The sequence below is a fragment of the Buteo buteo genome, chromosome 4 (assembly GCF_964188355.1).
Source record: "Buteo buteo chromosome 4, bButBut1.hap1.1, whole genome shotgun sequence".
Taxonomy (NCBI): Eukaryota; Metazoa; Chordata; class Aves; order Accipitriformes; family Accipitridae; genus Buteo; species Buteo buteo.
This window is the reverse complement of record NC_134174.1, coordinates 38,502,356-38,529,057: the sequence shown is the minus strand read 5'-3', so window position 1 is coordinate 38,529,057 and position 26,702 is coordinate 38,502,356. Positions and strand designations below refer to the sequence as shown.

At 43.5% G+C, this 26,702-nt stretch overlaps 1 protein-coding gene across 2 annotated transcripts in view; it reads left to right on the top strand.

Moving 5' to 3' along the window:
• Positions 1 to 26,474, top strand: part of CDHR1 (cadherin related family member 1) — a 47,043-nt gene extending 20,569 nt beyond the window's left edge. For both annotated transcript variants that reach the window (XM_075025597.1, XM_075025598.1), the window contains 8 exons: positions 1,742 to 1,842; positions 3,601 to 3,804; positions 6,955 to 7,107; positions 11,737 to 11,901; positions 14,067 to 14,134; positions 16,739 to 16,967; positions 17,903 to 18,157; positions 25,923 to 26,474. In XM_075025597.1, the coding sequence (XP_074881698.1) occupies positions 1,742 to 1,842; positions 3,601 to 3,804; positions 6,955 to 7,107; positions 11,737 to 11,901; positions 14,067 to 14,134; positions 16,739 to 16,967; positions 17,903 to 18,157; positions 25,923 to 26,474 (1,727 nt within the window). The remainder of the gene's footprint in view (positions 1 to 1,741; positions 1,843 to 3,600; positions 3,805 to 6,954; positions 7,108 to 11,736; positions 11,902 to 14,066; positions 14,135 to 16,738; positions 16,968 to 17,902; positions 18,158 to 25,922) is intronic.
• Positions 26,475 to 26,702: the final 228 nt, after the last annotated feature.

Genomic DNA, 26,702 nt, shown 5'->3' with positions numbered 1-26,702 from the left:
GTGCTATGGGATAAAAAAGGTAAGTGATTAGGAAAAAGTGGAAAAGATGGAAGATGGAAGGAGATAACAGACAAGTAGCACAAAATATGACTTAATGGAGAGCAGGCTTTCCTCATGCACATTAACACAGGATTTTTTTAGCATGAAATGGAAAAGAGGGGAAGGGAATATGCTTTTAGTGCATAGAAAGTTGAAGAAATGTATCGAGAACAAAAGATTACAATAGGTTTCTGCCCCTGCACTTCAAACCCTGGCATTAGTCATGAGAAGCCATTATTCCAGTACCTGCAGGCTAGGTTGTCAAAGGGCAAGAAAATACTAACAGCAAATGGGAAATTATTTATTCTTCATAAGCATTTTTTATCCAGGGAGTGTAGGATAATTTTAGAAAATACTCCAGTTCTCTGAACACGCTGTACGAAGGAACACACATAAAGCTACATACTCTGAGTTACCAATTTCCCTGTGATAACTAGACAATAACATGAAGTATGGTGGCTTGAAACCACTATTGACTTAAGCTTCTTCTCAGTCAGGATGTACTTTCCAGGCCAATGTATCTTAATAATTGACCATTGTATGAGTCAATATCTGTTCAATGTTGTGTCTAGTGTACTTTAATGAAGTTGCAGTTATTGCAGGTATTAGCAAAACGGGATTCTATCAAATGGTTTAAAAGTCAGCATTGGAATTGAGTTACAGAAAAAGAAAAATGACTGGGCTTTCAGGTCATCATCCTTTATTTCTGAAGGCTTGATCTCCTTCGTTGTAAGGGTTTTCCTCTCTTCTCCTTTCAATGGTAGGCTCTGCCACGAAGCGTAGGCTGTGGCCAATACTGAACGTGAGCTAGCAGCCAGGGGTGCCCATAGCCCCCTGGCAGAGCAGGGCAGGGCCCCTGAGCTTTGGCCCTGATGGCGAGGTGGCTGCAGACACCGTGGTGAGACACCGCTGCCTCTCTGCGAGCTGGCGTTTGCTACAGCACAAATCGACCAGGTCTCAAGGATCTGCAGCCCTGTAACCGATCTGCTGTTCAGAACAATGGAAGTGAGGTCGGCGGTAGCAAAGTCAGCCTGCAGCCCTGCCCTGCCTGTGTCAGACTCTGCCTCAGGGCAAAATGCCTGGGTTTCACCCCAGATCCTCCAAAATCCCTTTTTGCTCAGGACAGCCTTGCAAGAGGCTGAGAGTTTTTTAACAACTGAATTTCTAAGGCCAGAAGATGCTTCTCCAGAGATGCTCTCTGCAGAAGGAGTGACTACGTTTTTCAGACAGATTGTCAGGCTTCTCACCTTAGCTGATATTAGTCAGAGAAATGTTCTTGTTTCTCAGAGACTTAATTATGCATTTGCTAATTAAAATGAGGAATGTCTATTTTTGTCTAAACCAGCATATAAAGAAGACAGCATAATAGAAATGAATACCAAATTTGCATGTCTGCTTGCTGAGACTTGAAGGGAACCTGACCAGGGTAGGAAGAGGAAAGTGAGGGCAGCTGCCCATAGGGGCAGAGCTCTACTGAGCCGTTCCTAGGGGAGGAAACCCTTTTGGCCCTCATCTGTGTTTTCATCTCACTGTGACCAGGCATAGGAATTCTTCATTTTTGAAATTTGGCTTCAGATCTACTAATAGATACGGATCCACATATGGACAAAGATATGCTTAATGAAGTGTATGGTTGATTGCTCATGCTTGTTCAGAAAAAGGAAGTGTGGCATGTAACTAGAGCATCTTGGTTTTATTGCAGGAAGTGAAGGTTCATTCGAAATCGGCAACACAACTGGAGCTATTTCTGTTATTAAAAGCCCAAATCAGCTCAAGAAAGAAGTGTACGAACTAAAAGTTCAGGTATGTTCTGTGGCTTCTTGGAGACCATTGGTCTTAAATGCCATGACTAGGCATGATTTTCTAAAATAGCTCAATTTATAGCTGACTTTACCTGTTTTAGAAGCTACCTCCTATATTTGAGCAGAGTGCCAGATAGTATAAAACAGAACAAACTGCTTTTGTTGCTTGGGATATTTAGTGTCTCAAATTACTTCTTTCAAGTGAAGTCATCTTGTCCTAATTTCATCTCTGAGTCTAGCGAAGTCAACATCCTTTACAGTATGTAGATGACTGTTCTCTGTGTTTTCAGATTTTATTGCTAAACTGGGAATTAATGTCATGCAATCTCTATGTGATGAGATAGGTAACTGTCCAATCTATGATTAGTAATAGGACTGGGGTAGATCATGCAATGTCAAATCAGTATCCACTCCTGAAGCGTTGATCAGCCACATACAAATTCATGCTAACACCTCAATGAGCTAGTATCAGTGTGACAGGCTGCATTATTTGAAGCATTTTCCAAAGACCAAGAGTTTAAAACTGTAGAGTTAAATTGTGAAGACTATATCAGTTTTCTTCAGCAAATACATATTATAAAGACAAGAGTTTGTCATGGTAAGGACAATATTGTCTCAAGGCAGCTCTGATGCCTTGCACACTGCCAGAACCAGTGTAGCATCCCCAAGGGCACTTGCTTGCTAGTGGGCTCAAGCAGCTTGCTGAACATGGGAGATCATAGAGTTCCCGTTGTCTGTCCATTGTCTGTCCGTTTCTTCCCCTAACTCTCTGATTTGCTGCCGTCTGCTAGTGCTTCCCAGATACAGGATTAGTTAAGCCCTTGCAAGCTTTTCTGGTCTAGTTATATCTGTGGCGACCCCAGAGCTCGTGCAGGCTACAAAATCTGTCTGAGAAACCAAAAGGGTGTTGTATTACCCAGCATAGGTAGTGACAGGCACTTCATTTACCAGACTAGCATCTTCAGAGAAATTTAGCAGTCTGGTGCCTTTGGTTTTGAGCCCTTTGAGCAAAAAAGCATGTTAGAGATAGCTGTTTTGTTACCAAAACCCCAGCTGGAGTTTCTGTCCTGACAGAAGAAACGTCTTAGGTTCAATCCAGTGAATCAGGCTGCATGTTGGAATTGTTGAAACCCAGAGAGATTTGATCTTTCAGTTCAGAAAAATGACAGCTAGGTTTGCTTGTCTCTCCAAACTATATCCAGTTTAAATTAAGCTCGTCTAGACAGCAAAGCAGAATTGTAAATCAGGAACTAAATCTCAAAAAAAAAAAAAAAAAGGCGTGTCATTTTTCTTGTTCAAATATTTGCCTGAATACCGCAAGTACAGTTTTTCTCACGGAGTTTTCAAGGCTGCAGTCCTTGCAGCAATGTGAAAATCAACTACATGTGGTACCACAGCAAATTTAAAGATTGTCTTCCTTTTCTATTCTGTCAAAACTTTAGGCAAGCAATTATCTTGCCTCTATTAGATTATCTGTCTTTAGAGAACTGTTTTCACCTGGGGTGAGTTACTAAGCTCACAAAATGAGGAGGAGAATTCTTTCACTGGGGCTTTATTGGGACTGCTTTATTACCATAATCTTCTAATCATCATAAACTTCAGTGTGAAATGGACTGAGATTTCTAGACAAATATAAAGCTGTGAATCTTCATACAAGCTAGTGTCTTAGGGTGATTTGTACATGCAGAACAATACCTGAACATGGAACTGAGGAAAGAGTATACCCTCATCATTCTTCTCTCTCTCCTGTCTGCTGCAGGCATCTGAAGTCAGTCAGGAAGGTGACATCTCAGTGTACGCTTTTGCCATGGTGACTATACGGGTGGTCGACCTCAACAACCATCCACCAACCTTCTATGGAGAAAATGGCCCCCAGAACAGGTTTGAACTGACCATGTATGAGCATCCCCCAGAGGGTGAAATCTTGAGGGGATTGAAGATTACAGTCAATGATTCAGATCAGGTAAATGGAAACTATGTGGACTTTGAGTTTTCCTGCCCTACTTTCCCAAAGACTAGGAAGAGCTGTCAGATGGGGAAATGTCATTTTAGGAACACAACTATTTCACCTGCATTCCCCAAAAGCCTAGGGCAGACAAAGTAGTTGTAGGGTCCGTTACCACAGAGAGTTTGGATCCAGAAGTATACTTAGTCTGTCATATGCTGTTACGTCAATGAGAAGGGTGGTCCTAAAGCTGCAGCCCAGTTCTTGTGGTGACTAAAGTTGAATAGTCCTTACGAACTTCCCCTAACTACTGGTTACATTCAGCTGTTGTCAGTGTAATGTCCAAGAATGTACTCCCTTTGGAGATTTACTTAGAGTTTCCAATCACTTTAGTAGTAAATTTCAAGTGCAATTGCTGTCTGTATCTTCTCAGCCACTGCTGGAAACAATAGTCTATACCCTTACATTGGTTTTATTACAATATATTATCCTTCTGGCCCTTATGTTACAGCCAGAGTCTGCAGTGCATGTTTTGATAAATCATTCCCACTGGAGTGACATTTTTAGGTAATCTTAAAAATTATGCCAGAGCCAAACTAACTCTAACCAGATAAAGAAAGAAAGAAGACTCCATCCATCTCAGCCTGCTATCTCACTGACCTGTGATGCCCGTAGATACTATGGTGATGGTTGCTATAGGGATCCCTAAGCTAAATACTGTATGAATGGCATCCATCTGAGTTAGCCTGAGGTTAGGTAGTGACAAGAGAAAAGCTTAATGCATCTGAGAACTATTGGAAAGAGCGCTCTTATATAACTGTGCTCAGTATTGTGCTGTTTTGACTGTATTGTACTCTATCAAACCCACCAGCTTCTTCCCCCTCCCTCCTGCTGCTCTGGAGCAAGCAGATAAATGACTGCTTTCAAAGCAGTGCTACGTCTATCCTGCTATTGTCACGGGGGATGTTGCTGCAGAAGGAAAGAAACAAAACCCATCTCTTCTATTTAGAGACAAAATATATATGTATCATATGTAGGCTGACAGAATTTTCAGGCTGCAAGTTAGGCTATAAAATAAGCAGAAAACATTGCCAAATACACTGTATAGATTTCTCAAGAAGCTTCCTAGTACAGCATAAGACATCACTCGGCGGAAGGGGGGGGGTGGGTTGCTTTTCTTTTAAGGCATAGAATGCAATGGTTTCCCTTCCACACAAAAGGACTATATAGAAGAAAAATAAACATACGTCTGTTTCTGTCACAGCCATTAGTGACTCTTTGTTTTGGGGGGGTGAATGGTACAGGTGAGGAGGAGGAAGCTGTGGGCAAGGTCTTTTTCCGGCCTACAGTTTGATGGAAATGCCACCTTTACTTGCAAGAACATTACACAGAAATTTCTCCCCCAGTCCTCTTCATCTGACAGACACATCTAAGGGCTCAGTGCTGTTGTTCCTTCAGTCACACCTGTGTCCCATGGCTGTCTGCTTGGAGACATGCAGCAGCATGGCTTGCTCGGAGTAGATCTGGGTTCAGTGGACATCACTGTCAGAAATTACTCAGCTGTCAGAGGGAGGCAGTTCTCTCCCCACCAGTCATGTACAGTCCCAAGAGCAGAGCACTTTGTATGGTCAGATGGTCCGCTTTCCCCATCAGCGCTATTTTCCTTAGTCCAGCAGCTCTGGCTTTGTGTGTTTGGCTTTACTACCCAGCAAAAGAGAGCCTGTTGCCACCTCTGTAGCTGTGGGGGTTTGTATGACCAAAAATGCAGACCACAGAATTTGGATCCAAGATTATTCTGTTTCCCTTGGGGAACTACTGCTGAATACTTTTCTTCACTGTGAGGGTGGTGAGGCACTGGAAGAGCCTGCCCAGAGAGGTTGTGGATGCCCCATCCCTGGAAGTGTTCAAGGCCAGGTTGGATGGGGCTTTGAGCAACCTGGTCTAGTGGAAGGTGTCCCTGCCCATGGCGGGGGTGGGGGGGGTGGGGGGGAACTAGGTGATCTTTAAGGTCCCTTCCAACCCAATCCATTCTATGATTCTATGATTCCTCCTGACATGAGCTAGGGTTGCAGCAAGAACTGCTCATAACAAGCCTTCCAGGGATACAGCTGAAAGTAGTTATCCTGTTTGAAAGTTATTATTAGAAATTCTTCATCTCAAGATTCATGCTAGGGGGAGAACATGGCACCAGGCAGTGAATCTGGCTGGTTTGTCACAGTGTAAACATGACATTTTTTGAGAAATTGGTGAACTCAAACTTGGTGAAGTGGACTCAGCTCATTTTCCCACCTCCCCTGTAAGGCAGAAATATGAGAATCCCCATTTCATCTTTTCTCTTCTGTGCTCCAGGTTGGTTTAAAAGAATTAGTCTGGCCAACTGGCTCTGGCTGACTCTTCCCAACTCGCACACAAGTGGTGGTAACCTTTTAGATACCGCTGCTTCCCATGTCCTCTCTGGCTAGAAGGTTTATCTATATAATGGGATTTGGCTTCTTACTTCACCTGGAGCTGTCAAATGTGTGTCAGATTTTATTCTGCACAAGTGGAGCTCCTCTCTCCCCCCAGGTGCATCAACTTTCAAAAGGTTTAGTGGCTGTAACTCTGGACTAGCTTAATGTGCTCAGTGCAAATTGTGGAGTACTACCTCTGTTTGAAAATTGCACGTCTTTGTGGCTCTCCATCATCATCCCAGGCTGTGAGCTGTACGACACAGGCTGGGTTATTGAGGGTTCTGTTGTTCTGACTCGGGCCGTTCAGTTGTCTTTCCCTGGCAAGAAGCAGGAGGAGGCAGGACTTGCCTGCCAATGTGCACGTGGTGTCGTCTCTGTCACCTGCACTAGCTCACAGAGCGTGGCACGAAGCCCAAGGCTGCTTGCCACAAGAATCCATCTCTTAGCCTGTCCTGCTGCAGGGTTTTTCCATTATGACTGAAAGAATAACCAAGCTTGTCAATCTATTTAAGAAAAGCTGTGTCCGTCTTGTGACCAGGGCTGGAGGGATTATAGAACTAAGCTTCTTAGCAGTCTCTTGCCTAAGGGATGGAGAGCAGAGGGCTCTAAGCAGTAAGACTCGTTCTAATTTTATACAGTGTGAAGAAATAGAGCTAATCTAGGCTGTAAGAAATGCATCGGTCACTGAAAACAATGCTGTATCTGCTTTTATTGACAGGGAGCCAATGCTAAATTCAACCTCCGTCTTGTTGGACCTGGTGGCATCTTCCGAGTGGTTCCCCAAACTGTCCTGAATGAGGCTCAGGTTACAATAATAGTGGAAAATTCTGCTGCTATTGACTATGAAAAATTCAAGGTGTTAACCTTCAAGGTACTTCTGCTTTCTGGGTCCTCTCTGCTTGTGTATATGATATGTGTATGATGGCTTATGTATCTGATGGGATTTAGCTTCTTAATCCACCTGGAGCTGTCTGATGCATTCATTGTCAGTGACATTATATTCCATGTAAGGGAAACTAATTTCTGCCTCTGGTTCATCAACTTCCAAAAGTTTAATGGATGCATCTGTGGACTAATTTAGTCCAGTCAGTGCAAAATGTTGAGCATTATCTCTCTGTGGAAACTGCACATGTTGGTGTCTCTGAGTCATTCTAGACTGAACCCTAAGGGTGTTGTTTCTGGTCTTACAATGATAAATTCACAGGATGAAATCCTAATTTCTCTGGAGCCAGAACTTTACCTGCTTAGTCCTAAGTAATTTGGTTCATGATCATGCTTTTGAATGTTGGCAGGCTGAAAGCCCCAGCTGACTGGAAGATAATTTCTGAAAATTGCTCACTGCCTTTGTCAGAGTGTATCTATTTACATGGCCTTTTGCAGACTGACCTGAGGCTGTCTCACCATGCTCTAAGCCAGCCATACAAGAACCAGCTTTCACCCAAAAGCTGGACCCTCACATTATCACCTTCCCTGATGGATTCATTGGCTCATCAACAAGATAATTAAGTAGTCCAGTTTTGTGTCAGCTGCCTCTGAACATGAGTATAGATGGTTCAGTTCTGACGGCAAAGAATGGCATAGACAATCCCTGTAATTATTAAAAAAAAAAAAAAATTGCCAAAACTATCTGGCTGAGTATTAACATATGCTAGTTTTAATTTTGTACAGAAAGTAGCATTTTTTGCACAGTCCAGAAGCCAACTTCCTGGATTTTGTTCTCACCCTTGCTACATGTTTTGCTTTGTGTCCTTAGCAAGTTTCACTGCAGTATGCTTCATGTCTTCTCTTGTAATGTTCCTTAGTCATTTTGAGCTTCATAGGTTATAGATGCTACAAAAATGAGGCATCATTACTGTATTAAAATGGAAGATTCTGAAAGGGCTATAAAGTGCTACCGAAACTAATTATAATAAGCACACATTTATTCAGGTTAAACTACCAAAAGACCAGTAAAGAAGTTACACATGGTCTCCTCATGAATACTAATAGAAATCAAAGTAGTTAGTGTGATTGTCATGAACACTGAAAGAATTAATTACCAGGAAAAAGGATATATATTTTTTTAGCTTAAGCAGTTATTCTTTTTTTTTTTTTTTTTAATGAAATTATTTCTACTGGAGAAAGACCATAAGGCTTTGCTAAAAATGCAGAGCTTTTGTCTAGATTCCAAATGAAGAAGGTGCAGCTGGATGATATGTTAGTAATATATGGTAGCAAATACTTTATAAAGACCTCATTGCCATCTCCATTTCCCTGAAAAGTTCAAATCGCTTCCTACCCAGTTTTAGTTGCCAATGTAGTCATTCTGGTTAGAATTTTGGATGAAATATATTCTTATTTCTATTCAACATGTATGCCACAGAAGCTTTGAGAAGCTATTTTCAGGGTTTTTTCTGTCAGCAATGATCCCTCTCCTCTGGTTTGTTATTGAACAGTAAAATGCCAGAGAGGAATTAAAGCTAATTTGACTGGGAGAGGCACTGAAAAACTACCCGAAGCAAAGGCTGCTAGAGAAAATCTATCTTCCATTTAGGGCTGGCTCTTCAATGTAGTTGGTAGTCAGGACCTCCTTAATTTTCAGCTGTCCAAGAGCTGGAGTGGGTTTCCCAAGGCGTGGCAGCTGTGGTAACTCATACCCCTCCAGCCTGGCCTCTTACATCTCAAGTGCCTCTGCCACAGGGGCCAGATAGTGCTGTCCCACCTTGTCATGGGCTGACATGCTTTGGGGGCCAAACCTCCTGCCTCCACCTCCTTCAGCTTAGAGAACATCCTGCCTCGACAGGAGCCTGGACCTACCCCTCACATTCTGTAGACGCTCACATCTCCCGCAGACAGGGACCAGGTGAGGCTGCAATTATGTTCAGTTGCCAAAATCAAACTCTGTTTTAAAAATCTACCTGCCACTTCTAAGATGACATCTCAGTTTGCTCTGCTGGCACTTGTATTAATTGTTGATACGTGGTTCTGTGAACTAATAGTTTTATGCTGGTTTTTTCTCTCTCTGCATAAAACAAACAATACAGCTCTGTATAAGACATTGCAGGCAAGTAAGCTGACAAAAATCCCTCCCTGAAGGAAGATGTTGTCAGCATGTTGACATAGCTGGACTATGGCTGCTAAAAGGAGAGGGAATAAAAAATGAATGTAGAAAACAAAGTAAAAATACTAAGCTCTCATAGTGTATTCTAAGATGGACTGATTCCAGCTGCAAAGATTATTTCACTGTAGATGTTATAATTTAGTTATAGCTCCATGTGCTTGATAAGCAGTAAGATTTTATCTCTGTGCTGCTTTAGGAGATGAGATTTCTCACAAGCAGGTTTTTACTGATGTCTGTATGACTGTCCCTTCAAAAATTTCTTTTGCTGTAACATCATCCGAGACTCCCAAACACAAAAGCTAGCACAGAGGCGGAGTGACCAAACTCCCCTTTTAGAGCAGATGTGTTCTATAGCAATTACAAGCAATCCTTCAAGATCAATTTCTTCGAAAACCCTTTCACTGTTTATTTCCAACCATTATAAATGTTCACACAATAGGAACAGCTCCAGGAGATGATACTGAGATAGCCTTTTCCCTGTCTACTTAACCCGCTCCCTGCCCTCCCCAAACCCTGTCACCTCTAGGCAATCCAAACTTCTCCAAACCTAGCAGAGCAGGGACTTACCCCATCACAGCACGTGCCACTGCTGGTGTGCGTCACCTGCCCCAAGGGGAGCTGTGACATGTCGGGAGAGAGGCTGAGCCCCTGTCGAGCGGCACGGGAAGGATGAGCTCCCACAGCCCTCGTCTCAGAGAAGAGCTGCACCAGTGGAGCAGGAGACGCTGCGGCAGCCCTGCTCCACCTTCCAAAGCTCAAAGCTCACTTAGGTGTTCACCCTCTTTGAGGGAGCTCCTAGGACATATGTCTACTAGGAATTAAAACCCACGCAGCTGGATTTTTCAGCTGAGCCTCTCATATCTCAGTTAAATGTCCTGCTCGCTAGTCTATTAGTGGTGCGCTGTCCCCAGTAGGTTTCTAGAGTCCTCCCGCTTTGTGTTAACTAGGTCTTTGCCCAAGCATGAAAACCAAAGGGTTGACCATTGGTCATTGTGTTAGTCATTTGGGTTCAGCCCCTACAGAGCCCAAGACTGATGTCCTAGTGCTGATTCTGTGTGATGCAGCCACCCGTCAGGGACCAGACGCCGGGCTGGATGCTGTGACGGGCTCGCTGTATCTCCATACCTGTTGCTGAAACTGCTCTTTCTTGCTCAGTTGCACCCCACCTGAACAATAGGCTTGCTGCGCTACCAGCTCAGGCTTCCTACTGACATTCCCCTCATCTGCTGAGGAGCAAACAGAGACACAGGAGAAACGCTGCTGCTATTTCGTGTTAGGCTAAGAATAAGAGAGAAAACATTGGGCGCTAAGTAGCTGAAGTCCTGTGGAAAAGTGCTTGTCTGAGGCTTTAGAGGTGACTCACCAAACACTTGCTCAGGTCTGTTCCCAGGCAGGGATCCCAGAGCTCCCTGCTACCTACTGAGAACTGCCACATGCCGGACTCCTGGGTTATCCTCTTCCTTCTCCGTGGTGGCTGCCCTTCCCTGCATCAATTAGCTGTGCATTAAGGGGCAATGTAAAAAACCAACTTGCTAACCCAGCAGTGCCATCCCTCAGCTGAGGCACGAGATAGGCATGGGCTAGTGTTAAGCTCTGCTGACAGCCAGCCAGAACATCCATGCTCCTGGCTTCTCTGCATCCCTGGTCTTGCTGTGTGCGATCACCTGCCCTTTCAGATGAGCAGAGTTATGAGAACATGTTATGCCAGAGCTCTCTGTTCCTCCTCAGAGACAGTGAGGCAATTCAAAAGTCCCGGTGGGTATCATCAGATAAAGTCCTAATGAGCATGAGGCAGCGAGGGTAGAGTCCCAAGAAGCCTGGCGGTAGGAGTTCTCACAAACTTTGTGCAGTGGGATTCTGCTGTACACGCCCAATCCCTGACCATCCTGCATTTGGGTGGGGGTATTGCTGCTTCCAAACATCCCAGGGCACTGGTTCTCTCATCTCTTTATCCTGTTTGATGCAGTTTATTGCCTTGACTTCTTTCCTGATGAAGAATTTATGCTTCCTCTGCAAAGGATCATGATTCAATTTACGTGATTATTCAAAATTATTCAGTGCTTATGATTCCCTAAGTTCTAGGAGCTGCCCAGGGATGGGTGTTTGCTTGCTTCTACTATGGCTTTTCGACCTGTGTTGGTTAGTTATGACCAGCCGCATCTGTCATGTGAAGTCTAATATGTATACACAGGTTTGAAGTCCTCTTTCCACAGTTTGATTGCCCATTGCAAGCATGCAGAAACAAGCCTAGGCTGCATACTGACCTAGCTCATCATCTCCCTGTTTTTGCGCTGTCTGGTCCAACCAGGCTAAAATGCACCAGTGTGCCATGGGTAGTGGAAGGAAGCTCCTTTAAGAAGTATTAATAGCTGCTTTGTAGTAATTTCCTGCTTTTCTCAGCTTCTTGCAATAGAGGTGAACACACCGGAGAAATTCAGCTCGACAGCTGACGTAATTATACGCTTGCTGGATACCAATGACAATGTCCCGAAGTTCTCCTCGGACTACTACATTGCCAGGATCCCCGAGAACTCTCCAGGGGGCTCAAACGTAGTTGCTGTTACAGTAAGTTTCATTCATCTCTTAAGAAATGCTCTCTTTTCTAGGTGTCTGTGGAGACAGTTCAAGTACCTTAAAAATAGTGGACAAGAAGCATGCAGCAAATCTTACTCACCATTCAGCTTCTGGACTGAACTCCATTTCCTTTCCAGAATCAACAAAAAACCGTCACTTCTGAAAAAATAAAGTTTTAGGCAAACATTTTTTAGAACAACAAAATTCCTTTGGTTTTTAATTAAAGGCCATCTTCTTTTAAGACAAATCACATGGTGTGGAAGTACTAAGAAAGCCCCAGTCTAATCAGTGTCCAACAGGAAGATTCAGTTATGACTAAGTGGAATTGGATTTACTGGATTTGCTTGCTTAAGAACGATTAAAAAGAAAACAAGATGGCTGCTTAGTAGGTATTAGTCTCCTCCTCCTGGGAGGACTCTGGCCACTAAATGCATAATTAGGCAGTTAATGAAGGCAAGAATATCAAATTAAAATGCTTAGAGCTGAGAAAGAAAGATCCCTATGTAAGTATCCTCTCACAGTGGGAAAAATATGCCCATAGATTTTCCAGTATCTCACATTTTCTTAGAAAGAAAGTCTGGGTATTACATGGGCCCTGTGTGCTGGAGAAGCATTTCCAGCCATTGGTGTGAGCTGTACCTCTTTAATGCAGCTGCTAGGACTGGAAACAGATCTCATGTCACAAAGCCAAGAAAGCTCCTGGCCATGTGGGGCTCAGTGGGTGATGCAAGTCACCTTGCAGAGGCCTCACGGGTAAGGATGATAGAGGCAGATTGCCAGACATCTCCAGCACAGGCTGGCTGCAAGTAAAAATATATTAAATAATCAGCATAATAAAGTGCTGAAGGCAAATTTTAGGGATGGAAGAATGAAAGAAGTGGAACATAAACAATACAGAAAAGGTTACTACAGCAAACTAATAGGAAAGCTGTAGAAAACAGAGATTCCCAAACATCACCATCTTTGCAGCAAGAGGAATAAAAAATTCTAGGAGGGGGACAGCAAAAAAAAGAAATTTTTAAAAAGTTTGCAAAAGCAACAAAACTAGCCATTCTGAGCCAAGGTGCACAGGACAGCGTAGCTGAGGAGTCCATGTAAAATTTGCTGTCATGTGCTGTCAACTCAGTACTTGACCCAGATTCACAAATACGTTTGACAAACTGAGATACTCCAAGTACCCAGGATGGCAACTCTGGCAGAAGTCCCAGGCGTGCAAATGTTTTAGGAAAAGTTAGGCAATCCTAAAGTAGACTGTGGTCAAACTTATGGGGTGAGAGAATCTGACGAGCTCATGTCAGAGAACTAAAAACCACCTATCAATAGGGCTGCAGGTGTGTTACGTCAACTGTGCAGGAATTGAAGATGTTGTTCCAGTTTTCAAACATTTAAATGGGAAGATGAATGAATCAACCACTGCCACCATGAATTTTGATGGCCAGATACAACAGTATAATGTAACACCTGCTCAGAGCTATCGGAGAAGCAGGAGCTTGTGGGAATAGCTGTTACTAAATCAATAGCTTTCCTAATCCTGAGCTAAGAAAGGAAGCCAACAAGAGTCCGGAACAAAGATATCATCTGGTGTGGTATCTGCATTACTAAAAGTCATACAGGCACAAGAGTGATTAAAATATAAACAAAGCTGAAAGATTGCGTATAGATCTAAACATTTGCTATGCATTACTTTAAATTGAATCAATTAAACAAGCAGAGGCTTAAAAAATACTCTATATAAAGTAAATAATTTTGTCTAGGGAATATACATTAATATTTAACTGATAATTAGGAAAGCTTGAGAGTGGGCAGTTTGTTCGTGTCATTGAGATTAGCTTCATCTCTATTAAAGGAAGGATATGTTAAATATCAATAGATGGAGCCATCTAGTGGCTTTCTCCCTGCTGGAGCCTCTGGGCGCCAGCCTGGCCGGGAGACAGGCGGCACCTTACCACCTTCCCTGGGACAGCCAGTGACATTTCCTTGTGTTACATTTTGCAGTTTTGTGGGTGCACATTTGTTATGTGATTTCCTCCTAAAAATGTGATAGCAAAAAGAGGGGAAAGCATTTGGGTTTTTACATGGCCTGCTGTTACAAGAAAAATGAAGCATTTATTTTTGCAATTCAGTAAAGGATTACTCTCTTATTTTCTTTTCTTAAGGCTACAGATCCAGATTCAGGGCTTTGGGGAGAAGTCAAGTACTCTATCTATGGAACAGGAGCAGATCTGTAAGTAAAAAAAAAAAAAAAGAAAAAAAGAAAAAGAAAACTACATAACCTCTAAGCAGAGTTTTTAAAGAATTTAAAAAGAAAAAGAACAGGCTCGTGCTTGATCTGCTCATTTCCAAGGACATTTATGCCATGTTCTTTATGAATTCTATGAAAACAACAACAGAAAAACTAGTGTGATCATTAAGCATCTGCTTCATGAACCCATGGAATTTTACCCACAAGCCCCCAAAGAGACATAAGGCAGCTGAAGTACCAACACACAGGATCTGTTCGATCACCATTTGAAAAACACTTGTAAGAGAAAGAGGAGGTTTTGGTCTAGTTGTTGTGAAAAGTCAGTTCTGGGGGAAAAAAAAAAAAGTCCCTTGCTCTTTCCCCTTCCCTTTCCATATACCTGTACAAATAGTTCAGTTTCAACTCTTGTCAAAATAAATCAAAGAAGACAAGACTTTCAAGAATATAAACTTTAACTTGGGAGGCCAGCTGCATTAGGTGTTCAAAGCATTTTATATATTTAAACCTAATAGTCCTGCATCAGGGAAGAAGGGAATCTGATGCTTACTTGATTTTGTAGGCCCAGCTCCTTCTCCATGCCTTTGGGGACAGTGCTGGGGTAAGAACATCCTGAAACACTGGGTTCTCCCGCACTGCTTCCATCCCAGCAGTTGCCCTGGCCTGTTGGTTGGGGCTCCCAGCCATGGCTAGCATCACTGGCCATCACAGATATTGCTGCTGGAACCTGCAGCTCCTCGACATGGTGCGGCTGCAGGGCAGAATACTGGAAATAAATGAGCTTTTCAGGCACTCATCCCCAGAATCCGTTTTTCTCCGTACATTATCCACCTGGAGTTAAAGCTGAACTCTTCTTGTTAAGGTGAAAGCCGTTTAGAGGCACAATCAAAGTCCAAAATCCAAGATGTTAAGGGTGAACCTCTTCTGTAGCCAGAAGGATACACATATGGAAGCATTTCCACGATGGATTATTTTGAGCTCTTCACTAAGTCCTTAAGCTAGCTGCTAACTGCATAGAGGCAAGCAGGCAAAGGTCATGTCATGCAAGCAGACCTCTTACGTTTAAAATATAGCAGCTGGTGCAAAGAAGCTTGTGAAGGTTGTTGACGAAGGATTTAGAAAAAAATGAGTGCAACTTTATTCTGACTCGAGTTATGGCAATGCCCGGACTCACAGTTTTTATGCTGTTGAATGAGGAAATTAAGATGAGAAGAATTTTTTTTTTCTTCTTAAGTATGATTTTTTTTTTCTTTTCCTTGTGCCAGAATGGCACAGCTCTGCAAGGCTGGATTGACTTCCTAGCCCTGGGATCTCCAGATTTGTGGAACACAAAGTTTGATGCAGATTTGAGAGTTGCAGTTAGACACATGATTTTTTTCATCAGTGAATATGCAGTTGTGTTGGCAGAAAGATGAATTGTACTGGGGTAAGAGGAATGGTGTTAACTGTTGAAGATAAAACCATTATGCTGGTAATCCTACATCCAAACTGCCATTGGGAGTGGGGTATACTGCTGTGATGTCTTCACATTTCAGTGCTTCTATTCTTCCACTAAAATGGGAGTGCTGAGAGTCCTCTCAGCATGGTTAGGCTGGGTTGAGTGCTAAGGAGGCACTCAGCACAGGCACTGTCTCCTACCAAGAGTTTGCAGTGTTCTTTCCACCTCCAGGTCTTGGCTATCATCAAAACTATTTGTATTTAACAGGGTAATGAAAACAGTTGAGGATTCTGGATTATTAAGTGCCCCTTTTATAATTGCTCTCAATTGCACTCACAGTTGGAATACAGAAAATATTTTGGTATCCTGTACATTAACTAAAGGGTATATAAAACCTTTCATCTGTTAAAAACCCAACTGCTTGGAGCCTGCACTGGCAGTCCATTTTAAAGAGACACTGTGTTGGTATCATCTTCTCTATAAATCCAAGCTTTTGGGTGACACTTTTGACATTGTCTCAGTAATTACAAATGTGTAGAATTGAACTTGCTACAGATAAATCTGAACACCCACTCCATCCCGGTGCCAGTCTATGGAAAAGTGATTATTTTTGGAGGAGATAATTTGCCCTGCACTTTGGGGGATTTGAGAGCAGCCATTTTTCCTACCCATTCTGAGAAGTGAAGAGCTTAAATATGATACACAGCATGCTTCCCTTAGCTATTGAGGTGACATTAATCAATCTTAATTTATGCAGGACATGATCTGATACATGGTACTTATAAACTGAAAAAAAAAAAAAAGGCAGTTCCTTAATGTTTTAACACAAAGAAATCACTCTGGGAGAAGGCCATCACACTGAGCATTTAACTGAGGACAAAGACTTTAACAGAAAATGCAGCTAAAATGGCTAATGCACAATAGATAGAAACACACCAGACACTAATAGTTCTCTGGTGTTCAAGCCTAAAGGAACAAGCCAAAAATAGGTGGAGTGAATGATTTGGAAACATCGGCCAGACAGGAGTTAGGTGAAAAGTACTAACCTTTGGACATAGCATTTCAATGTTTAGAGCCCACCTTTGCCCCAGGCTGTAAACACACATTAAGTGACCAAAAACCACAAAAGTCTTTTCATGCTTCTTTTCCAGGTTTCTAATCCACCCATCAACAGGTATAATTTACACCCAGCCCTGGGCTGTATTAGATGCTGAAGTGAACTCGAAGTATAATTTCTACGTGAAGGCAGAGGACACCGATGGGAAATACAGCTTGGCCGAAGTGTTTATCACTGTGCTAGATGTCAATGACCACTCTCCAGAGTTCAATGAAAACATCCAGGAGAAGACGATGATCATCGGGTCACCGGTGAAGATAGAGGTGAGAGACAACACAGTGTGTCACAAAGCAGAGTGCTTTGGAAAAGCCCCAGCTCTGCTGTTTATTGCTCAGGGATCATGATGAATGTCTAAAAGTTGGCTTTTCCTGGGGCTTTATTTTGCACATCCATTTGTATGTAACAAATGGATTAAAGTGTGGAATGATAGTATTTACAGACTGCTGAGAAGGAGAAATAAATTCTATAGGCAAAAGATAAAGTTCTGTTACAGTATTGGAACCATCAGCTGGTGGAGGATCCTGGATTATACAGTGATCATAAACCCAAATAAGATGAGTGAATGAAAGTACAGGGTTTTGAATACTTAACCTTCCTGCCGCACCTTTGTGCTCAACCACACAACTTCTTTCCTTTGTCTTTGCAGAATTGTATTCATTGATCCAGTGTGGAACAGGAGGTAAAAAAAAAACAGCAATAACAATTCACAGGCAAAGGAGCAGAGCATCCTACGTTACACATATTTGAATGCATATAGTGAAGCCTGATTACACAACACCTATTGTTAGGAGAATAAATTCCACAGCACAAAAATTAAGGCAGCTAGATTTTATAGTGTGGAGTTAATCCCACTGTTCTCTATCACTTCACATTTGTCCCCCATGCTGTGTGAGAGGTCCCCAGCAGTGGACCATTTGCATCTACAGATAGGTTATGGTTCAGTTTTTCCTCTGATTTTATTTAAGCTCAAATAGAAATCACTTACACAAAAAACCTCTAGTCCTGCTGTTTTTCACTAGAAAAAGTAGCATAGCTGTTACCAGAAAAGAGGAAATTGTTTCCAAGATGAAACAAAAACAGCCCAGTCATCTCACAGCATGGATATTATCAGAAGTGAACACTCGAAAACTTTTAGAGTTTCGTCTTCAGGCAAAGATACAAACAACAACATCTTTGTTCTTTACGCTTCCCCTACCAGGCTATAGATCAAGATGCAGAAGAACCCAACAACATTGTGGATTATTCCATCATGCAAGCAGATCCAGCCAATGTGTTTGATATAGACCAAAGCACAGGGGAAATCAAGCTGAAATCCTATATCCGTTCCCTGGACATCATCCACAACATCACAAAGAACAAAGACTGCATATGGTCAGTGGTGGTGCAGGCCAAAGACCGAGGCTCCCCGTCCTTCAGTACCACGGCAGTTCTGAAGATTGATATCACAGAAGAGGTAAGCAAATGTTTTAGAAAAATTCTTATGTGAGATGATCCTTGAGAGGCACCAAAGTAGTCACTGCTTGCTCCATTTCTGAGACTACTTTAAAAATGCTTCAGGAGTTGAAATCAACAGCCAAAAAGTTGCCAGTCATTGCTTCTCCTTTCTTGCTAGCTCCGTTTTGTAGAGTGTTTCTAGAGCCTTGTGGTGAAGCTGGATTCTACAGCCACAAATGTCAAAGACATTTTGATCAGAGAAACTGAAAGGTACAAAGGTGGGAGCATAATGTGGTTGGGACATGAATTTCTTGCATCTGGTTGTTAGAGAGAGATGCAAATTAAGGACTGCAGACTCCCGAGAGTAAAGGTAAATCCTGACTGCTAAATTTCTGCTTTTTTATTTTCATTCAGGAGACGAAAATGATCTTTTTCCCCTACAAAAAGTGAGAGGAAAGTAGCTGGGGCCAGAGTGAAATATATCAGGCCAGTTTTGCAAGTCAACATAAGTGACACAGGAAAAATGAGAAAACCTTATAGAAGTGCTTTGAAGTATGTAGAATTTTGGATGTGAGTTTCATAATTGCAGTATTATTAGCAGACAGAACAAGAAGACTCTAAAAAATAGCACGTGTAGGTTGAGAGTTTCCTGCTAGTCCAACTTTTACATCAACCAAAGAATAAGCAGTGATTTATGGTGAGCAGCCCATGCTCGCATGATTCTTGTTTATTGTAACTGCCTTGACATGCCTTTAAGTAGGTACCAGCAGGGAGGAAATGGCCTTTCAAGTAGATGAGAAACACATCATTAGCCTTACGGTCTCTGGACCACAAACATACCGGGCAAAGATGCAAATCTCTTCCTACAGACAGCAGTTGGCCTTCTCTTCGCTTGGTCAAAATGTACCCACTGCTCCTTTATCTGCTACAATCTTTCTCTGTTTTCTCCATCTCCTCTTATTCCACTGATACCCCTTATCAGGTGCATTTCTATGATACTTTTTGTATAGGGCTCAGAGCCTGCTGGAGGTTAACAAGTGTCTGCAGCGAACACTTGCGCTCGTCAGCGAGATAAACTCAGCCACCAGCAGTGCAGGAGTAATTCCCGGTCTCTGTGGTCAGCGCCTGTCCGACCAGGACTGCCCTAGCAGAGGGATGCCTGGCGTGGGGCTGCGGGCTGGGGCTGTCCAGCCCTGCTGCAGGCTCCGTGGGAGCCGCCGTGCAGCGGCCCTGGGGCTCAGCATGGCCGGAGCACGCCGCTTCAAGGCTCTGCCGTGCGGAGCTGGGGGACGGGGCATGCTGGGTCTAGAGATTTAGCCATTCTTACTGATATATAGGAAATAAACTGCCTAACGCTTTGATTTCCCATGGAAACCGTAAGATTGGGTAGTTTTCATACAGCAAATAGGAACTGCTACCCGCAGCCAACAGCGGGAGCGCCCGCCCTCCCTGCCTTGCTTCCCGGCTTCTCGCAGGGCGTACGTTTCAGGAGCGCGTGGCCCCGGCTGGCCTCAGGCCCTGTCCCCACCGTTGTCCCCCAGCATCTGCCCTCCAGCTTTCCCTGCCCTCCCGGATGAGCCGTAACCTCTCTGTCAGCGGGGGCTCAGGCTGAGGCGTGTCGAGGGGAGGGAGGGTGCCCCACACCTCCTCTGCCGGGGCAGGAGATGTGTCCCTGAACCGGCTGGTGAAGGACGTCTGGAAGGAAAACAAGAGCAGCTGATGCTTTGGGATAAGGAGTTTCCTGGATTTCCTTCTCGTGCTTGAAGCAACATCAGCACCTGATGAAGAAGGTGTCTCATACAAAGTCCCCTCTCTGCTTCCTTTTCTCCCCCTCCAGGGATACAGATCTGGCACAAAGAGAGGGATCACCCCTCCTGATAAAGTCAAAAAGGGAAGCAGCGGGGGCTGTAAAGACATGGATTCCTCTCAGACACAGTTTTTTCCTTCTTCCCATACTCTTTGTGATGCCAAGTCCCGACACAGAGTCTGAGATAGCAATAGCATCTTCTTTCTTCACTTGAGTAGGTCTCTTCAGCAGGATCTACACTACTAATCTGATGTTGCATCCTCCATAAGCCTTTGCACATTTCTCCATTATTTCTTCCGTTGCTTGCAATGATTTGGGTTGGGGTTTTTTTTATCCAAGAGCATCATCTCTCCTAGCAAAAACCACTCTCAATTTCAGCTTGCATGTGAGCGAGATGCAGTGCCACTGTACAAAACTTGTGGTCACTTCCTATGTCCCAGAGACAGCACAGTCACTGCTAACACTTTGTGAAAAAAACAGTCTCTTGGTATAGGGACATTGCACACACACACATTCACACTCTCGCTGTTACAAATGTACATTTCAGCCCTCTGTGCTCCAGCTGTACAAAGTCTCTTTTAGTTAGCTGTTTGGTGGGCATTTATGTATTACTGATTTTGGATAAGGAGGATATTTTGAATACATCCTCAAGAGGCTTCCTGCAGTGTTAATCACACTAAGTAATTAAACAGGCATATTTTCTGATTAACATTTACCATTGCAATTAGCACAAGGCTGTGCTCTTCGAGATAGATGCCTTGTGGCTAAGTTCAGCAGTATTGCACATCAAAAGGACCTTTTGCTCTTGGAAAAATACAGTGATAAAAAATTCCAGAGACCTTTTAATTTAACTGAGTCTTGTTTTATGGAAGTTGGTATGGAGTGACATCTGTTAATTTCCTATCCTTTCTCAACAGAATAAGAAGCATATGCTGAAAAAGCCACTCTTTTTTCACCCTTATGTCTCACTCAAAAATCTATTCCTGCTGCCCAAGATTTTCATGGAAAGCATCTTCCCACTCCTGATCCTGAATGTTGGCCTGATGGAGCGACCCCTCTGCTTCTTCATGACTCCACTGAGGTTCTGCAAATATATGGGGGCGGGTTTTTAGCCCTCTTCATGGACTGAGGCTTAAGTCCACATTTAGACAGCATAATCTGTGGTTCTTAATAGCTTTGGCCACTCATTTAGACTTCTAAATATAGCTGGTGAGTCTCAGTTTTAGATTCGCCTAATTGAAAGGTTCAACAAATACCTTCCGTGAGTTAATGTGGATATCTCCTCCTCTCTCACACTAACTCTGCAACCCATGGGAAGTGTGGTTGCTGATGGCACCAAACATCCTTTGCCACATTTGCAGAGCAGTTAGCCTCTTCTTTCCACAGTTACACAGACCTCGAAAAAAATTGTTCAGAGAAGGTTGGTTTGATTTGAGAAGTCTTGCCCCATGCTCGTGTTTGCATTGCAAAGTGGTGTAAATGCAGGCTTCGTATATGGTGATAGCACTGCTCTTTGGGATAAGCACTGGAGGGGGCAGCTTGTGTTCTACCTCGGATCAGGAGTTACTTCTGAAGCAAATCTCCTGATCATCCCCACATACTGTGGGATGGCTCATGTCTCAGATAGCTCCAAGCACACAAAGCGGACTTCTTTCAGATGAAAATGTGTTTGGGGAGCACACCTAGTGTGCTTTGGCACTAGCAGGCAGTCCGTCCCTGCAACCAGGCTAGAGCAATCTGAAGCAAAATCCCAGAAATGCTGAATATGTGGAAGCGGGCTCCTCAGAACCAGCTGGTTTGTTGTACAGATCCACTTGCTCAAGTCAACACAGCCTGAGTCGTCTATAATCTGCAATAGCTTGGGCTCTTAACAGCTTCACCTACTTACTTAGACTTCTAAATATAGCTGGTGAGCCTTAGCTGGTCTCGTGGTTGAACAGCTCAGCCACACACTCCTGTTGGGTCCAACTTCTGGATATGTTGCCCATTTGTTCTGCTCACTGCAACCCATGCCTTATGAAAGGCTCTTGAGAAGCTGCCAGGAGGTGTGGATGCCTGCACACTGTTGTGGCAGGAGAGAGAAAAACAAAGGAAATAAGTCACCATTTCAGTAGAAAAGAGAGACATGGGCATCCCTTTGGAAAACTCAGGGTTTTGAGGAGGAAGCCACTGTGGAGGAAGGGTGGCAAGAATAAGCCCCACGTGCTGCAGAGGGGTGTTTTCCACAGCCTGTCTTTCAGGTACACAGCCTGAAAGCATCTATCTACACTTAAACTGCACAGTGCCGGGTCTTACGAAACTGGCTTGAAAGGCATGTGTCAGTGTTAGAGCCCCTCAAAAGCTGACGAGTCCCAGTGACTGCTGGACACTTCAGCACCCCACGGGACTTGGGCCGAGGAGCTTCTCTGCAGGGGAAAGACAGTCACAAGGGTTCTGCAAAGGACCATACGTGCCTGTTGAATAAGCAGGTGACGACATCTTTTAATCCAAACAGTTGCTTTAATGTTTTTAATTGTATTCTTGTCCCAGGATTGGAGTGCTCCTTTCTCGAAGCCGATACGAACAGCTTAGCTACTTCCAAATGTCTGCCACGGTTCTGTAACCCTCTAATTGTCCCCGACCCTTCTCTGGGCCAGTGCTCATTATAACTGTGAAGTCACAGCAAAAAAACAGCACAGCATTATCTTTTGTGAGCAGTGGTATTTTAACTCCTTTGATGGCTATTAAGAAAGAGAGTGCTTCTTCCAGGTTTTGGCCCACAGAGACAGTGGTTCCCATACCAGCTTTCATTTCATTGTGTATCTGCTTTTGTTTTATGTTTACAAGAAAAATCAGTACTCTTCAAAATGCAGCGTGCCTCTTAGGAAAAACCAACAGCTAAATATATTACAAAGTGGCACTATTTGTTGACCCAGTTCTGAGGCACTGTTGGTAATCAATACAAGGACTTGATGGTGGTTTGTATGTATGTGCTGGGTAGTGCTCAGGGCCAAACTGCTAAAACTTAGGTGTCCAAATGCTCCCAGACTTTCACTGTCAGAGGGTGCTCAGACCTCTCTCAGACCTGTTCTGTGTATTAACTGACTGGGACACAGTGATGACACAGACAAGACTGCAAAGCTTTTTGGTGACAAATGCACTTACCATAAGCCATTCTGCAGGCTGGCAAGGGTGATGACATTCCAGGCTGGGTTTGCAAGTTTTTCCTCCTATTTATCCTGTGAGTGTCATGGCCATGACAAACAGAAATTCTCCCACTATATGCTTACAAAATGCCTTATGTTTTTATGCAGACATTACAGAAGAGTTGTTATCAAAGGCTGATTCTAGGCAAAGCTTTGTATAATACAGGCCCAGCAACTAGAGTATGGGCTGAACCAGCTATTAATGGTCTTAGTTTTGGTATTAATCACCTCTTCATAACTGGAAGCTCTGAACAGGTGCCAAACTTGGTGAGACAAGGGGCAGTTGAAGGAAGCCAAATTCTGAAACTCGCCATAGGATTCCCATCAGTTCTTACTGCTGCAGCTGTTGTACTCTGGCAACATAGACATATACTTCTGTCTAATCCCATTTATTCAAGGTTTTCAAATAGCTAGTCAAATAATTATTACTGAGACATAGCATCTTCTTAAGTATATGCCATCTTTCTCCTTGTGTTGGTCCTATACTATTTAGCCATCAGGGCCTTGCTACAAAATAGATCTTGACAACACTCATAATAAGTGGACTCATTTGAGGTCATGTACTAAGCAGGGTTTATCTGACACTTGATTCATCAGACTTTCACATGAAGTTAAGTAAGCCAGGGTAGAATTTCTGTCATCTGATGGGATTTAAGTACACAAAATCCATGTCATGCAGAACAGCAAAGCTGATGTGAACCCAAGCTCCATCAAAGTCATGGGCTGCTCTGCCTTTGGTTTCTAGCTCAGGTCCATTCCTAATTAAATAATGGAAAAACTCTTTGCACAGCAAAATGATGAAAATTCGTTACTACCTGTAAGGTAACATGGTCCATGAGTTTCAATAGCACTTCTTCACCCATTTCTCTTTGGCAACAAGAAACATTCAGGGTAGGGGAAGAGAGGGCTTGGATAATGTGTTTGAGGTAGGCTGTGAAAATACAGAAGTGAGGTGAAAAAGGATGTTTATTAATGAATTTACATTCCCTAAGTTTAGGGTCTTGATTTAAAAATAAATAGTATTGCTGTATAATACATGACAAGAGGCACTCTGAAGCATCCTTTGGGGACACTCTTAGTCATCTCCCTCCACAGACTGGGGAGTGTAAAGAGATGAGCGTCCAATTTAGAGTCATACAGGGAAATCCATCTGATCTCACTTCAAATGTCTAAAAATCAGAGGTTCAAGTCCAAGCTAGTCACAAGGCTCTCCTTATACTCACTGTCTTTGATACCTATTTTAGCATGTGGTGACTACTACTCTGGAGGTGTCCTTTTCTCCCCATTGACTAAAAGCTGGGAGCTTAAGACCGCTAACTAAAATGCAGATAACCTGTTACTAGACATGCAAAGTTTGGGTGATGATTGCCTCCTGGGGTCGAGGCCAGAGGAGTGGGGCATGGTGGGTAGCCCTGTCTCTCCGCAGTTGCACATAGCTTTATGACCAGCTCTTGGTAAAGAAACTTGCTTGTGAGTATGCCATTTCTGAAGGATCTCCTGGCCTTGCACAACACTACTGTCTGTCCAGATACCTTTGCAGGAGCTTGTATTCATTATGAACTTCTCTTGGAAATGTAGTCCATGCCATGAATAACGGTGATCTATGTGCCAAGCTGCTACCCTTTATTTCCTGATCAGCCAGGTGTTTATATGTGCTTCCTAACTTCTTTTAGTGTTTCTGGATTCAGTTCAATGTCACTGCGTCTCCTCTTCTGTGCCTAGTTCAACACTTAGCTCCCTTTATTGTATACGCTCTCTATCCTGTACACATTTCACCCTAGTTCCCTAGCTGTATTTATAATAGATCCTGGCCTCTTTCAAATATAACCATGTGAGGGTTGATCATTTCTCTTATTTTTGATATTTCCAGATCAAGTCCAGGGTAAAATCCTATATTTTAGGCCTCAAGAAGCGTCCATGGACAATATTTGGAATATGCATGAGTGGCGTCCTTTCCACCATTTCTGTAACAATGGTGATCTCCACCATCATGTACTGGAAAAGTGTGAAAAGATCCAGGCTCCACCCGCAGGGCAAAATCCGCAAAATCATACGGGGACCTCCGAGACGCACAGTGTGCTAAGCTACAAAGTGAACTGGCCATTCATTTGTCCTTAATATGCCATATGTAGCTCATGTTATTGCTTTTTTCTTTTCTTTCTAAAAGCAAAGCTCTTTAGCTCTACTCATCTTCCCTACCTCAAAGAGTTTTGTTATGTCTGTAAAAGAGTACTTGAAAACAGAATGCAGCACATACCTGCTAACTACTCATTTGTATACTGTAATTTTATAAAGTGAAGTTTTCTCATAATATTTTCAATGCTCAGTAATAGTCCTATAAACTGCATCACCATATCACCTGCAACTGTCTTTGAAAGATCATTTTCTACTCATAAACTTCTGTTTGTGTTCAACACTATTATTCCCAGGAAATTAACTCTGAAGTGTAGTACAACAATACAGCTGCAGATCCTGGAGCCAATTGCTCGGTTCTTGCAAGTTAAACAAACACTATGGTGACATGCAGGAATCTGTCCTAATTTGGTGGTAATACTCCTGTAAGCTTTTGTGTTCGACAGTCATCCATCTCACAGTACAGTAATGCTTGCCCAGTCTCCTGCTCCATCTAAATTCTCCAAACTTGGACTGGCTCTTTGACTCTCATTTTTTTTTTTTAGAGACAACTCCCATTAGTCAGCCCCTGCTTGTTACATATTTTGGACAAATGAAATTTCTGGGTCACTGTCTGTCCCATAGAGTAAGTCACGTGTTTTCTTTGTACTCTTTTACAGACTCTTCACAAAGGGCCTATGGCCGCCTTTTTGATGCAAACTAAAGATAACCCCATGAAAGCCTTAGGAGTGCTAGCTGGTGTCATGGGCATAATGGTGCTGATAACTATCATGATCTCTACTGCCATGTTCTGGCGCAATAAGCGGTCCAACAAAATCATGCCGGTAAGAAGGATCATAAAAAAGAGACAGACCCCACAGTCCCGGACAGTCAGGATGGAGTGGCTGAAGTTCAAGAGGCCCAGCAATGCTGCGGAGAAGTTTGTTGTTGAGGATGATGCCAAGAGCCTCCACAACGAGAACAGCAACAACAACATCCAGGTTGCCCCCGTGCCACCGACCGCCCCCCTGCCCCCGCCGCCCCCCGCCCTGGCTCCCAGGGGGGACGCCCCAGGGTGGCGGGTGCCAACCGTGTCCGGCTCCCTCACTCCCAAGTTTATAAACAAGCAGCTGAAGAAGAGAGGTCATGGCAGCGCCCACAATGCCCTCGTGTCAGAGCTCAAAATGAAGTTTGAGGAGAGGAACGCAGCTGTCAGTGAGCCCCACATCTAGGTGCTCTTGGCAGCCCCCAGAGACTGCGGATCATGGCTGTGCATGGATATATTTATGTGCCGTGGTCTTCCCCGTGTCCACCAGCACCCTGTGAACTGACAGCAGCTTCTTGCTGTGATAGCCACCCCTCACCTTCTGCAAGTATTACACGCTACGGAGTCACCCCACCCATAGCAAACTCTGCGGCCCGTGTCCAGTCGCGACTGCAGTCCCTTCGGCTCGTGTCCC